Source organism: Capricornis sumatraensis, chromosome 4, assembly GCF_032405125.1.
Source record: "Capricornis sumatraensis isolate serow.1 chromosome 4, serow.2, whole genome shotgun sequence".
NCBI lineage: Eukaryota > Metazoa > Chordata > Mammalia > Artiodactyla > Bovidae > Capricornis > Capricornis sumatraensis.
In genome coordinates, this window is record NC_091072.1 from 156,083,700 (window position 1) to 156,099,357 (window position 15,658).

The 15,658-nt window shown below is 40.9% G+C and overlaps 1 protein-coding gene and 1 non-coding gene across 2 annotated transcripts in view; one reads left to right on the forward strand and one right to left on the reverse strand.

Annotated features, from left to right (window-relative positions):
• Positions 1-15,403, reverse strand: part of SLC25A17 (solute carrier family 25 member 17) — a 40,832-nt gene extending 25,429 nt beyond the window's left edge. The window contains exon 1 of the mRNA XM_068970764.1: positions 15,282-15,403. Coding sequence (XP_068826865.1) covers positions 15,282-15,335 — 54 coding nt within the window. The 5' untranslated portion in view covers positions 15,336-15,403. The remainder of the gene's footprint in view (positions 1-15,281) is intronic.
• Positions 187-290, forward strand: LOC138079363 (U6 spliceosomal RNA). Its single transcript, XR_011144846.1, has one exon. It is a non-coding gene; the product is annotated as a U6 spliceosomal RNA (small nuclear RNA).
• Positions 15,404-15,658: the final 255 nt, after the last annotated feature.

Genomic DNA, 15,658 nt, shown 5'->3' on the forward strand with positions numbered 1-15,658 from the left:
CCCTAGTTACCTGTGAATACGTTACATTACATGGCAGGTCACTCTGCCAATCAGCTGACCTTAAAATCGAGAGATTATTCTGGATTATCTGAGTGGGCCCAACAAAGGTCTTTAAAAGTAGAAGAGTAGGTGGGAGTGAGGCAAGAGGACGCAGCCTATCATTGCTGGCTTTAAGATGCACAAAGGGTGCTTGCTTTGGCAGCACATATACTAAAATTGGAATGATACAGAGATTAGCATGGCCCCTGCGCATGGATGACACACAAATTTATGAAGCATTCCATTATTTTTTTTTAAAGATGGACAAAGGGGCCACTAGCCAAGAAATGTGGGCAGCGTCTAGAAGCCAAAAAAAGCAAAGAAATGGATTTTCTCCTCGGGCCTCCAGAAAGGAACACATTGACATTTTAATTCTAGTTCATGGGCTGTGTATCTGACTTCTGACCTGCTTGATTGTTCTACACCATTCAATCTGATAGCCTGTGATTAATAACAAAAGTACAGCTGTATCCAGCTACAAATAAACTTAATATCTATGAGAAAGTATATTGCAAATGATAAAGGTAAATTGAGAACATGGCTATTCGGTACTTTGGGGACTTGCTGTATTTGTCTCCTCACCAAGTAAACACACAGATGACTGTTTTCATAATTCTATACATGAAAGTCTCATGTTAAGCTACAGTCTTATAATTTTTTCAGAAATTTGAATTAAATTCCGCTTTTCATAAATACTCAGTGTTGTTTTTTCCTCTAGGACTGTCTTCTCACTTATGTAAAATTGGACAGCACAAAATACTGAGAAGATAACTACACAAGGTACAATACTATTGTGCCGGAGAGGCATATAAATCAATCCATTATCTGAGTCCCACAGAATTCTAACCATCTGAGTGGGAGTTCTACTGTTGACAACAATTACAATTTAAAAGGCTCTCTTTCCGAGAAACAACCTTCTTCTAACTCACCAAAAACAAACATTCTGAGTCACAACACTCTACCATCCCCTTCTGGCATTTAACCATTTCGTGCTGGGAAAACAAATTAATTTCTCCACCACGTTGGCACCTGGAGGTGGAAAAGCCCTTACAGGCCCCCTAGCCCTGCAGACCCTTTCCCTGCACACCACGGAGCCTGGCCAGGGTTGATAAGTTGCTGTTTAGTTGCTAAGTCATGTCCGACTCTTTTGCGACTCTATGGACTGTAGACCCTTCCAGGCTCCTCTGTCCATGGGATTCTCCAGGGAAAAATACTGGAGCAGGTTGCCATTTCCTTCTCCAGGGGATCTTCCTGACACAGGGATTGAACCCAAGTCTCCCGCACTGTGGGCAGATTCTTTACCACTGAGCCACAATGGGGATCACAGCATCACTAAGAAGTCTGCTGAAAGCCAGTGGGGCGGAGGCAGCCAGAACCCAGGTCTCTTGAACTCCAGGCTCTACTGTTCACTGTTCTACCTCAGTTCTCAATCTTTTTTCCAATCAAGACATAAGCAACTTTGCATTTTTCTCTTCTACTTGTAAAAGTGTACACGTACACACAATACTAACCCCCACACACAATTGGGAAATTCTTAACAGGAATTTCATAGGGAGAGGGATTAACACCTCCCTTGGGATGTTATTATTTTTAAACAATAAGCATGTGTTGGCTTTAGTTTTGAAATGAGGAGAAGGAAATTAAAAAAAAAAAAAAAAAGACATCAGAATACAAGAGTATAAGACAGTGTAGAGATTCTCAAAGCAACGGGCTGGGGGATCCTTGAGAGTCTCCTAACCCTGTCCAGGGGTCTGCAGGATCAAAGCTGTTTTCATAAACTACTACTGTATAATTCCTTTTTTTTTTTTTTTGTCTTTTTTAAATTCTCATTTTCTCACAGTGTGTAGTGAAGCTTTCCAGAGGCTCTGTGATGTATAATATTGTAACAGACTGAATGAAGAAGCAGATAAAAGGATCCAGTTATCTTCTATTAAGTATTAGAGAGATTTGCAAAAATACAAAACAATGCCACTCCTCTTACTAATGGGGGAAAAATACAGTTTAAAAAATGCTATGTATGTTAACATGTAACAGGCTTAATATTTTTAGCAGATAAGTATCTTTATGATTTCCCAGCTTTAATTTCTAGAATAATAAATATTGAAAGTTATTACCAAATAAGTAAAACCTCTTCAGAGTCTGCAATAATTCTTAAGAGTATAAAGAAATTATGAGACCAGATAGTCTTGAGAACTTGTTATAAACATGCCATTAAATATGAAAAATAGTACATTATTAACAAACTTAATTATTGAACATATCACTTCTAATATCCTTTTCAGCTGATGATATAGCCGTGTAATGTAAGAAATTGAAAACATCACAAACTTTTGGGTTGGACACCATCCTTTCCACGAAACTCTACAAAAGGCAAGTAATTCTAGGAAAAATAAATATAGCCTATAATTAATACCTTAGGGGAATCATTTATTAGAGGCTTGGGTTTGGTTGTTTTTTTTTTAAGTAACAGAGATACTAGATGAGAAAAACATCTAATAGAATGCTGAAAGGAAAACCAAGTGCAAGTCTGGAAGTGACCTGAACATCCTGGAAGTTCAAAGGCTATTATCGTCAGAATACAGACAGCACAACTAAGAAGGGAACAAAAGTCTGGGGGTAAGTAGAGGTCAAGTCAAAGGCTTCTGCTGAGTATATTAAGGACTATTCTAGTGACCAACTGGACAGATGTGGGGAGAGGAAGTGGAATTTCAAGGACAACCCCCGGGGTTTCTGGCTTAAAAAAAACACAACAGTGAGGGTGTAGTCATGAACTAAGATGGTAAATACTGCAGGAGGGGCAACTTCGGGAAAAGCATATTGAGTTTGGCTTTTGCATTAAGAGTGAATGAAGTCACTCAGTCATATCTGACTCTTTGAGACCCCATGGACTGTAGCCTGCCAGGGTTCTCCGTCCATGGAATTTTCCTGGCAAGAATACTGCAGTGGGTTGCCATTTCCTTCTCCAAGGGATCTTCCCGACCCAGGAATTGATGCCAAGTTTCATGCCCTACAGGTAGACTCTTTACCATCTGAGCCACCAAGGAAGCCCAATCTTTCAGACCCAGGAATCGAACCAGGGTCTCCTGCATTGCAGGCACCTTTACCAGCTGAGCTACCACGGAATCCTGACTTTTAAATGCCTCAAAGACTTCTACATGAAGATATCCAGCGGGCAGCCAGATCCATCTGGAGCTCCTGAGACTCTGGGACAGAAATGTAGATTTGGAACTTACTGGAATAGAGCATCTTTCTTCACCTTTAAGACAATAATGATTGTACCATGGCTTAACAGATCTTTGTTAGGGGTGGGTGAAATCATTATTTTACCAATATGCGATCATATACTGTTTTATTTTCGTAACCAAATTTCCATTCTCAACAAATAACTGAAAACATACCACATGGCAGAACATTTTGTGTTTCTATTTTCTATTTTACTGATTCTTTTTTTTATTATCTCCCTTTTCCTTTGTGAACTCATATCCTTATCTAATATCTTGAGATGGATGCTTAGCTCATTGGTTTCAGGTCTTTCTTCTTTTCCAAACTTGATTTCAAACGTTACTCCTTTCCCTCTAGGTATTTTAGCTGTGTCTGACAGCTTTTCTTTACAACTCAGTGGTTTTTTCAGATATTCACAAAGTTGTACAACTTCACCACTAGCTAACTCCAGAACATTTTTATCACCTTAAAAGAAAACCCATTCCCATTAGCAGTCACTCTTCATTTTTCTCTTCCTCTCACACGCTGGCTACCACTAACCTATTTCCTGTCTCTCTTTTGCCTATTCTATACATTTCATGTAAATGGAACCAAATAATACATGATTTTTTTATTGGCTTCTTTCGAGGTTCCTCCATGTTACAGAATCAGAACTTCATTCTCTATTGTGGTTGCAAAATATTCTATTATATGGATAAATCACCTTCTGCTGATGAAATCCTTTCATCAGTTGGTAATTTGGGTTATTTCCACTTTTTGGCTTTATGAATAATGCCGCTACGAACATTTGTATACAAAGTTTTACATGGATGTGTCTTCAATTCTCTAGTAGTGGAACTGCTGGGTCATATGGTAATTATGTTTGACATTTTGAGGAACTAACAGTTTTCCACAGTGACAACACAATTTTATATTCCCAACAACAAAGCATGAGGTTTCAAGTTTCTCTATACCCTTGCAACACTTGTCATTATCTGTGCTTTTAACTGTAGCTATCCTAGTGGGTGTGAAATAGAATCTCATTGTGGTTTTGATTTGCATCTCTCTGATAACTTGCATTTCATGTTATTTATTGGCTACTTGTATATATTCACAGGAGAAATGTCTATTCAAATCCTTTGTGCATTTTTTTGAAGTTATTAATTTTTACTTTTCAACTATGGTGGGTCTTTGTTGCTGCATATAGCCTTTCTCTAGTGATGAGTCTGGGCTTCTCATTGGGGTTGCTTCTCTTGTTGCAGAGCAAGGACTCTAGGCACACGGGCTTAGCTGCTCCTCAGTTTGTGGGATCTTCCCAGACCAGGGATCAAACCCGTGTCCCCTGCATTGCAAGGCATAGTCTTAACCACTGGACCACCAGGGAAGTCCCATTTGTGCATTTTTTAATTAGGTCTTTGCCTAATTAAAAGGCCTTATTTGCCTTTCTATTAATGAGCTGCTAACATTCTTTACATATTCTGGAGGCTAGACACTTTATCAGATATTGCAAATCAGACTTGCAAATATGTTCTCCATTCTATTGTTTTTTCTTTCTTAACAGTATTTGAAGCACAGCCTTAATTCAGATCAAATCCAGTGTATATATTTATTACTTGTGCTTTTGGTGTTATATCTAAGAAACCACTGCCTAATCCAAGGTCATGAAGATTTATGTCAATGTCTTCATCTAACAGTTTTGTAGTTTGAGTTGATACATTTAGGTCTGAGGATCATTTTGTGTTAATTTTTGTGTGGTGTGAAGCAGGGGTCCCGCTTTATTGTGTTGCATGTGGATGTCCCACCGTCCCTGCACAACTTATTGGAGAGACTGTTCTTTCCCCATTGACGTTCCTTGGTGTCCTTGCCGAAAGTCAACTAAAAACAAATTTGGAGGTTTATTTTTTTGGATTCTCAGTGCTGCTCTGTTGATCTGCCTGTCTGTCCTTATGCCAATATCAGTCTCTTGATTACTATAGCTCTGTACTAAGTTTGAAATCAGGATTCTTAGAGTCCTCTAAATTTTTCTTCCCCGAGATTATTTTGGCTACTCTGGATCCCTTGAGTTTTCATATAAACTTTAGGATCATCTTGTCAATTTCTGCAAAAAAGCAAATTGGAATTTTGATATGGAGTATGCCAAATCTGGTAGATGCTCTTAGGAAGTACTGCCACCTTAACAATAATGTATTCCAACCCACTTATTCAGAGGATTTCTTCCCACTTACTTAGGGATTTTTTTCAATGACTTGTTTTTAGCATAGCTACAAGTTTTAGTGTGCACCATCTGTGCTATCAGTTGTTTTTTTTAAATGTGAAGTCTGCACTAAGTAATTCTAGTCAGTCTTTTTTTTTTTTTTTTTTTTGTGGTTGCACCTCATAGCTTGTGGGATCTCAGTTCCTCAACCAGGGATTGAACCTATTTCCTCTGCAGTGAAAGCAGAGTCTTAACCACTGGACCACCAGAAATTCCCTATCACTTAGTTTTAAATGCTCTTTTATTTCCATTTGATTTCTTCTTTAACCCACAGATCATTCAATAAGTGTTTAATTCCCAAACATATATATTCACATTTTGAATCTATTACCCCTTAGCATCTATCACCTCTCTTCTATGTTCCTTGGATATTTAACAAGTGAACTAGAAATTTATTCTTAACTTAATCCCCCTGCTCCAAAAAATTTATAAAATTTTGTACAATAACAAATACCAAGCAAAAGTAAATCAGAACAAACATACAATAACTACCACTTTATCCCGAATATGAAAATGAGGACAATGATAAAATCAGGGAGGAAAAAACCCAGAATCTGAAGTTAGGCTCTTTGTACACAAGTATCTGATTAAAAGACACACTAGAGGCATTATAAGGGGCCATCCACACAGTCTCAAGAGTTTCAACCAGAAAGACCAGAGCACAAATACAAACACTGCTTTAGCAAAGTATCATACATCTGATTTAAAATAATAAGGCCTTGAATCACTTTGAGTGGTGGCTAGGAAAATAGAGAAGGTATGTCTGCCAGGAGAACTATATAAGAATCAATAGTATCTGCTCATTTATTGGATGTGGATCGCAAGAGAGATGGGAGAGGCAGAGAAATGAAGATACCACTGACAGAAATAGGTAAATGAAAAGAGGAAAATAGAAATAGACAGAAAATTGACAGGAAATAGAAAAACAGAAAATGAAAACGATATAGTTTTAAGAAATTACTAGTTCAATCTTGGGCACAGTGAATTTCAGATGATGAAAAATTAAGTACGCTCTCACTTGAGTTCAAGCAGTATTATATATCCTGTGTACAAAATTCTACTACAGTAAATCCACTACATACGAATGAGTTCTGTTCCAAGAGTGAGTTCTTAAGTCCAATTTGTTCGTAAGTTCAACAAAGTTAGCCTAGGCACCCAACTAACACAATCGGCTCTATAGTACTGTACTATAATAGGTTTATAATACTGGTCACACAAATATACATAAAAACAAAAAATAAAGAAAACACTTTTAATCTTGTAGTACAGGACCTTGAAAAGTACAGTAGTACAGCTGGACTGCTGGCATACAGGGTCTGGCACCGAGAGAACAGGCAGGAAGGGTAACTGACTTGTGGGGCGGGGGGAGATGCAGAGCTGAAGGATCGTCAGCAACAGGAGACGGAGGGCAAGCTGCAACTTCACTCACACCTGACAGTGATGGGACGCATATCTGCATCTCTGAAAGCTCACAAGTTGAAGATTCATATGAAGGGGAGTTACCATATATCCCAGTCACTGACAGGGGAGCCTGGTGGGCTGCCATCTATGGAGTCACACAGAGTTGGACACAACTGAAGCAACTTGGCGGCAGCAGCAGCACTGTACTGTATCTAGTTGTTAAACAAGTTTATCTTCCTTATTAAGACTATGGACAGGAACTTTTAAGTAATTAATTAATGACTAAACAGAAAACAAAATCTTCAGGCAGTTGGCAATACCATACTGCAGACAGGAGACAAATCACAGCCAGAGATAAAAATGGCAAGCAGAGTCATACAGATCACTTTTTGCCTAAGTTCTTGGGCATTTCTGGTTCTCTCTATTGTGAACGATCCCATCGTCAGCACCTGGCTTCCTTAATAGTGTATCAATATCTACGTTTCAGGTTATATGTCCAAAACAGACAGTTTATTCATTTTCTGGGCTATGTCTGTCCTGTAAAAGGTCAATAAATATCCAGTCTACCTTTTAATTCGGCTGACAACAAACACACATGGAATTGAAATGAGGTACTTAACACCACAAAGTCAGAAGGAAACAGTGGCGTAAGCTTGGTCAAGGCTTGGTTTCCTAAGCACGTACAATCTTCTGGAAACATCAAGACAGGGACAGACATAAACACAGAAGCAGAGTGTCATGCCCTTTCAGCACGAAAAGTGATGCCTGGGTTGGCCGACCAACCAAATTCAACCATTTCCAAAGTGTTGATTCTCTCCCAAAGGACGAAGAACAATCCCCCGCCCCGCCAAACGCAATGCTAGTTCCAAAGCAAATTTCCAGAGGACTCCAGAAATGGTGGTTGAGTCAGAGGAGCATCCTGAAACCAGTGTACAGCATTTTCTATAGTACATGGCATTACTGGACAGACGGATTATTTTAAAAAGAAAAACAACTAAAATACACTGTCAGTGGTAGATCTCGATCTAATGAAATTCCAAAGATGAAAGCCACTTTGGCTTTCATATTAAAAAATGTTCTTCACCTAACCAGAGTTAATATAAGTCTTTTCCGTGATACAACAATCAAGCTAACCCTCATACCGGTACACAAATATGCACGGTAAACAGAAGGCTTAAACATACCTGAGTGTCAGAAGGAGCATGGGCTTTGGAATAAAATAAACTGAGGTTCAAGTGCCAGCTAGAGTACACACATAAATTACTTCAAATCTCCTTGCCTTGATTTCCTCATTTGTAATCTGGGGACCAGTAAAAACTGTGGGGGCTGCTGTAAGAGGTTAAGCATTAACTTATGGAAAGACCCAATATCATACTAGGCACACAGCTGGCACTCAAGAAATGCTGCTCTCTGTATGTACTTTTTATAGCATTTTTTAGCAGTAGGGCTCAATATTAATCAGGGCCCTAAAATCGGCAATGGTTACTTACATTCCTTCCAAAAGAGCAATTGCTTTTCAGTAAATTCATTTAAAAAATACTGCTCTTAAAAAAAAAAAATACTGCTCTTTCAGAAGGACCTTTAAGAAGGTAGGAGGGTCAACAGTGTGAAAGACTACAAAGCTGAGTTAAATAAAAATGAAAAACAGTGAGGAGACTAAGCCATTTGGAAGTCAGTGTTGGCCTGTGGGAGAGCAGGTCCAGTGATCAGAATAGGATGAGGAGGGAAGGCAGTGAGAACAGACTAGTCATTAAATAAACTTAGCATCAAAGGAAGGAGAATAAGCAGCACCTAAGAGGGCAGTTTCTAAACCAGCTCAGTGTGGTTACATTACAGGACAGAGCTGAAGGGAAGAACACTGGGAAAGGGTAAAGTTACAGGAAAGAAGGAAAAATGAATGGAGCAAAGTCCCAAAAGATAACTGTGGGTAATGTAAGAGGGGAGGATCAAGATCAAAGGTAGCAGAGTCCAGCCACATCCGTCTTTCCTGAGATCAGCACAATGGAGGAAATACTGAGGACAACTGCAGCTGATTCTGTAATTAGAAAAAGTGGAAGCGTTAGAGAGCTCATCCCAAGTAGCCGCTATTTTATCTAGAGCAAGAGCTGACCACATAAGATGAGAGAAAATTTCAATTCCAGTGAATTTCTAAAATCGGACAAAAGCTGCATTTTCAAGAATACATCTGATAAAGAAACGAATGATTATGGGTTTACCACACTATCACAGGTATTGAGATAGGTACTCCACAAGGGTTACCACACTGACTTCTCGGGAGGACCCAGTAAGCAAAGTTTCCATTTTATAGCTCAGAAAACTCAAATTCAAAAAGAAAACATGAATGACCCAAGATGACACGGATAGTTGTGTCTTACTCCAAATCGTAACCAAATAATCCCACAGGCCAACACTGACTTCCAAATGGCTTAGTCTCCTGACTGTTTTTCATTTTTATTTAACTCAGCTTTGTAGTCTTTCACACTGTTGACCCTCCTACCTTCTTAAAGGTCCTTCTGAAAGAGCAGTATTTTTTTTTTTTTAAGAGCAGTATTTTTTAAATGAATGCAGTGGCATGAGGTCACATTAACATTTATACTAAATATTTACCACAGTGAAAAGTCAGAAACAATGCAAAATATTCATAAATTATGGAATACTCACCCACTCCAGTACTCTTGCCTGGAAAATCCCATGGACGGAGGAGCCTGTTGGGCTGCCGTCTATAGGATCGCACAGAGTCGGACACAACTGAGCGACTTCACTTTCACTTTTCACTTTCATGCACTAGAGAAGGAAATGGCAACCCACTCTAGTGTTCTTGCCTGGAGAATCCCAGAGATCGGGGAGCCTGGTGGGCTGCTGTCTATGGGGTCGCACAGAATCGGACACAACTGAAGCGACTTAGCAGCAGCAGCAGCATGGAATACTCATATGACAAGAGTATTTTATTAAAAAGCCAATGATTTCTGAAGTCTTCTTAATAACATGATATAGTAGATATCTCATGTTTTGGACCACACAGCAACATTCTCTTTTCTTGTGGGTGGGCTGATTTTCTTTACCTCTTTCCATTATGCACAATCTTGGTAATATGTCAGCCTTGGGGGCTTATCACCTTCACAGAGGCAACCCACCACCTCTTCCTAGGTACCACCAAGGTCTTATCTTGGTGGTAGATAAGATACCTTAGGCGACTGAACTGTACAACCTTCCCCAATCCTACAATTTAGTTCAGTTCAGTCACTCAGTCGTGTCTGACTCTTCGCGACCCCACGAACTGCAGCACGCCAGGCTTCCCTGTCTATCACCAACTCACGGAGCTTGCTCAAACTCATGTCCGTTGAGTCGGTGATACCATCCAGCCATCTCATCCTCTGTCGCCCCCTTCTCCTCCTGCCTTCAATCTTTCCCAGCATCAGGGTTGTCTCTAATGAGTCATTTCTTTGCATCAGGTGGCCAAAGTATTGGCACTTCAGCTTCAGTATTAGTCCTTTCAATGAATATTTAGGACTGATTTCCTTTAGGATGGACTGGTTGGATCTCCTTGCAGTCCAAGGGACTCTCAAGAGTCTTCTCCAACACCACAGTTCAAAAGCATTGATTCTTCAGCCCTCAGCCTTCTTTAAAGTTCAACTCTCACATCCATATGCGACTACTGGAAAAACCATAGCTTTGACTATACACCACCACTACACACCTAAGAAGAGCTTCCTGAGGACAGGGACTTTTCCACTGACCTTTATATCCAGAGGCCTTGGACAGAAACTCAACAACTTCTGCTTGGTTTCTATTTCTAAAAGGCAGGTAGTGAGCCTACAAGGTAAAAAGTCCACTTAATGTTAAGTGTGTAAGAGTCAGATATGCCTGTGTGCCTGTTGCTTCAGTCATGTCCGACTCTTTGCAACCGTATGGACTGTAGCCCATCAGGCTCCTCTGTCCACTGGATTCTCCAGGCAATAATACTGGAGTGGGTTGCCATGCCCTCCTCCAGGAGATCTTCCCAACCCAGGGATTGAACCTGCTTCTCTTACGCTTCCTGCATTGGCAGTAGGTTCTTTACCACTAGTGCTACCTCGCAAGCCCAAGAGTCAGATAGTTGTGCTTAATTTTCTCTTTTGATACCAACTGGTGAAAAGTGCTCTGAATAAGCTTTCTTACACAGTTCTAAGGATGGCTATGTCTGAGCTTTGAGCCACAGAACAATAACAGGTAAAAGGCAAGGAGAAAGGAAAACTTTCATATTTCTATAAGACTTGAATTCTTTAACCACCAGCATTTATTCAATGAAACACAATTCTTTTAAAACAAATCATGCAATTAACTTTTTTAATATAAACAAAAGGGAAAAAGAAATCTCTTGAAAGCTACCAATTAATTATTATCTTTACAATCCCAATGTCTGTTTCAACATCTTAAACACCCTAGACAATTGCAACCAATCTCACTTTTCAAATTCTAGACTAATAAAATCTCTTTTTAATTACGAATGTGCATTTCTTCAAATAAATTCTACCTTTGGAAGCTAATATGAGAACCAAAAATATGCAATTATAAATCCAGTTATACTCAAAATTTTGAGAATTATTTAATTGTATCAGGCAACAGTCATCAACTAGCCATAAAGCATTCTCCTGAAACAGCACAATTCTGGTTCTCAAATACTTGAGATTATCTGCAATTATACCAAAGCGTTCCATAAAGCACTCCAAATCACTAATCTGTTTAACTTTCAAAGTGTTATGTGTATGTGCATAACACCACACTTGAGGTGAGAAAGTGTAGAACCTGGAAAAAAGTGACTAAGCAAACATGAAACATGTCCTCTCAAAAAGGTTGTAAATCAACATCTCAAACAATGACTTAACAATCTTTTGGGGAGAAAAAACAAGTAATTACATCAGTTTATATCAAAGACAAAAAGCTGGTGAGGGAAACTGCCAGCATTTCTGATACAGGCTGCCTTGCTCAAGTCAGGCACTCAGGCACTCAAGTGCTCCTAACCCCTATGCTCTCCTGGATCATCTCAAAACTTTGTATGGCCCAGGCATTTAACCAAACATGAGTCAATTAAACCACAGTACTACACATTAAAAGTAATGTTATTTTTCTCATCAAACATAGTGACATTTTGTGGTGAAACTGTTTTTCTTTGGTAGCAATTAGAAGAAAGCAGGTCCACGTCGTGAAATTTATCCTTAAAACAGAAATTTGCAAAGAGTTAAGAGAACCACTCTCAGCCTGATATTCAATAAAGCAACGAAAACACAATGTAATTTCTCATTCTAACAGGTTTCAGGAAGCAAGATGAAAAGAAATTATTCTTACAAAAGTATATCTAGTAGATAATCTAACATAGCCTATGGGAGAAAGAAAAACCACTGAAAATTCCAGGTGCTTAATTTCAAGCAGAACTGTTAACACGACAAAAATGGGAAATGAGACAGAAAAAAATAGAAATGCTTTTGCAGGTTAAAATGAGATATATCATCTCTACCCCCAATTACTGCCTACAGCAGAACTCAGAAAACTAGGCGCAAGAGTCAAGTCTATTCAATGACTGGTTTTGTAAACTAAGATTTCATCAGAATAGCCCTCCATCCATTTACTTATTGTCAATGACTGGTTTCAAACTATCTTGGCAGGGTTGAGTAGCTTTGCCAGAGACCATACGCCTAAATTATTTACCGGTTGCCTCCTTAAAGAAAAAGTTTGCTAACCCTTTTATTTCTCTCATAAAACTTAACACTACCTAAAATTTGTTTTTTGATTTAGTCAATTACTGTCTTGACTTCCCCACTAGAAAGCAAACTTTGTAAAGAAAAAGACTTTTGTTCTCCACTATATTTCTAGCACCTAAATCAGTGCATGGCACATAAAAAGCACTCAATAAAGATGTTGAATGAATGGCTATTTATTAAGAAAAAGAAAGGAGAAGAAACATTTCCCATCTTCCCATTCTCATTCTCTCTTTAATGCACTGCAACTATTCACCCTACAAATCCACCAAAACAAGTCTTCTCAGTTAACCACTGGATTTATCATGTTGATAAACACATTGATAAATCCAACGGTTAATCCTCAGTCCTCATCTTACTTGACTCATCGGCAGCATCTGACCCAGCTGGTCTATACCCTCCTGCGTGCAACTCTCAGAACACCATATTCTCTTATTAATAGTTCACCTCCTGCCCAATGGAGACCTTCCTTAGTCTCCTCTTGCTTCCCCAGCCTCTTCATGTTGGCATGCTTTCAGGCTAAGCCTTTTGAGACTTTTCTCCTCCATTCACAAAACTCATTTCTTTGATGAGCTCATCTAGTCTCATGACTACTCTTTGGCATTTCAAACTTAACTATCAAAAACCAAACCCAGGGATTTCCCTGGTGGTCCAGCAGTTAAGACTCTGAGTTTCCAATGCAGGGCGTACAGGCTCAATTCCTGGTCTGGGAACTAAGGTCCCACATGCTGAGTGGCATGGCCAAGAAGTAAAAATAAATAAAAATAAAACCCAAAACCATTCTCATCTTTCCCCCCAAAGCTGCTCCTTTATAGTCTTCACCATCTCAGTAAATGGAAATATAATCCTTCCAGTCGCTCAAGGCCAAAACACTTGGGAGTCAACCAGCTCTTCTTCTATTACATCCCACATCCAATCTACCATCAAAACCCTGGTAGCTCTATCTCAGAAATATATTCCAGGTGAATGAGCTTTTCTCACCATCTCCACTGCTACCATCCTGGCAGGCTGATGGTTTCCATGCTTTTACCCTTGTTCCCTTACAGTCTACTGTCAACGGAGCAGCCACGGTGATCATGTTTAAAATGTAAGTCAGCAAGTTGCTGCATGCTCAAAATAACTTGCTCTAACAGCTAGCCAGCTCCCTTTCACACTCAGCATTAAAATTCTCACACAATTTGGTCTCCTGAAACCTGTTTGCCCGCTTTTGCTTCTCCACTCCAAAGGTCTCCAGGCCTATCCTAGGGTATATCAAGCAAGCTTCCATTTCAGTGCCGTTATCCTGGCTGAAAGGCTCTTCTGGTCTGAGTGAACTAGGACTCCTAAATCAGGCACTTCCATCAACTACTGTGCCATCTAATTCACATAACAACTCTGTGAGGTAGGTGTCAATGCCTCCATTTAAAGATTAGGAAAGTAAAGTTTTTAGGCCATTTATCTAAGAAGGATGGAGTTGGGGCTCAGCCTCCATTAGTCTGCACAGAACATGAGCTCTGATGCTTTTGAACTGTGGTGTTGGAGACAACGCTTGAGAGTCCCTTGGACTGCAAGGCGATCCAACCAGTCCATTCTAAAGGAGATTAGTCCTGGGTGTTCATTGGAAGGACTGATGCTGAAGCTGAAACTCCAATACTTTGGCCACCTCATGTGAAGAGTTGACTCATTGGAAAAGACTCTGGTGCTGGGAGGGATTGAGGGCAGGAGGAGAAGGGGACGACAGAGGATGAGATGGCTAAATGGCATCACCGACTTGATGGACATGAGTCTGAGTAAACTCTGGGAGTTGGTGATGGACAGGAGGCCTGGCGTGCTGCGATACATGGGGTCGCAAAGAGTTGGACACGACTGAGCGACTGAACTGAACTGAAGAGGAGAGGATTCAGCCAGTTATATGCTTCTGAAGTCCCAGTGATTTCAGGTGCATACTGACAGCTAGAGAAGGATTTAGAAAAGCAGAGAGCCAGTATGAGAAGCAGGATGAGAACCAGAGAGGAAGGTACTGAACCAGAGAGGAAGGTACTGAACCCAAGGTGGTGTCAAATGGAAGTGAGACATCCAGAAGCTCAAGAACCAGGCGCATTCCTCATAGTAAACCACACCTGTGGTAGACAGCAACTTTGCTCTTGACTTAAAAAAAAAATGGTATCTTCTCCTGCCAACAATATTGGCCAGAGGTTTGTATCCCTGCTAGGTTCTGCCTCTCACCTGCAGTTTAGTGTGTGAAAAGAGACTGTGTAGTTTAAGAATGTGATTAAGCAACACAGCTGCACACCTAGGTTTTCCTCTGGCCCAGTCAAAGTTTGTGCGCCCGGTGGGGTGAAATAGGGGGACGACTGCCCTTTAAATTTCAGATGGCAAAGAGAACAACAGTATCTTCGTCCTTGTGGGTGTGTGGGACACACACTTCCCCCCCCGCCCCCCAACACACACATCCCAGGTACTCTTTAAGAGGACAGAGCGGTAGCCAGGAGCGGAGAGGGTGTCGGCCTTTACACCAAATTCTTCCAGCAACATTTAGCTTATGCCCCATTCCTCTACGCCCCAGTCACGACACGATCGCCTTGCCATCCCCATCCCCCAGCCAAAGCATGGTCTGGCCCCAGAGAAGCCCCACACCCCACAGTGGCCCGGGCACGAAGACCCCGCCTCACCACGGCTCCCGCCACGGCGTGGACCAGGCTTTCGTAGGACAACACGGAAGACATATGTGCGGTTCCTGCAAACCCGGCTGCAGTTTCCCAGCAGAAGCTGAAGCCAAATTGACCGGCGAAACTAGCGCCAGAGTACCGGGCAAGGGCGTCACAAGCTCCACCCCTCAGGCCCGCCTCCTCCAGAACAACCATTTCCGGGTCGCAGGGCGCCCGAGTCTCCTGGCCCGGAGGCCGCCTGAGAGACAAGAGGGAGGGAACGCTCCTTGGCTCTGATTGGTCCCCGGCGCTGGCGCGGGGCGGTGCAGACCGGTGCTGCGGCGACCACGTGGAGGGTTGGGTCTGGCGGAAACTCGGCACCCGGGAGGTCAACTCTTGTT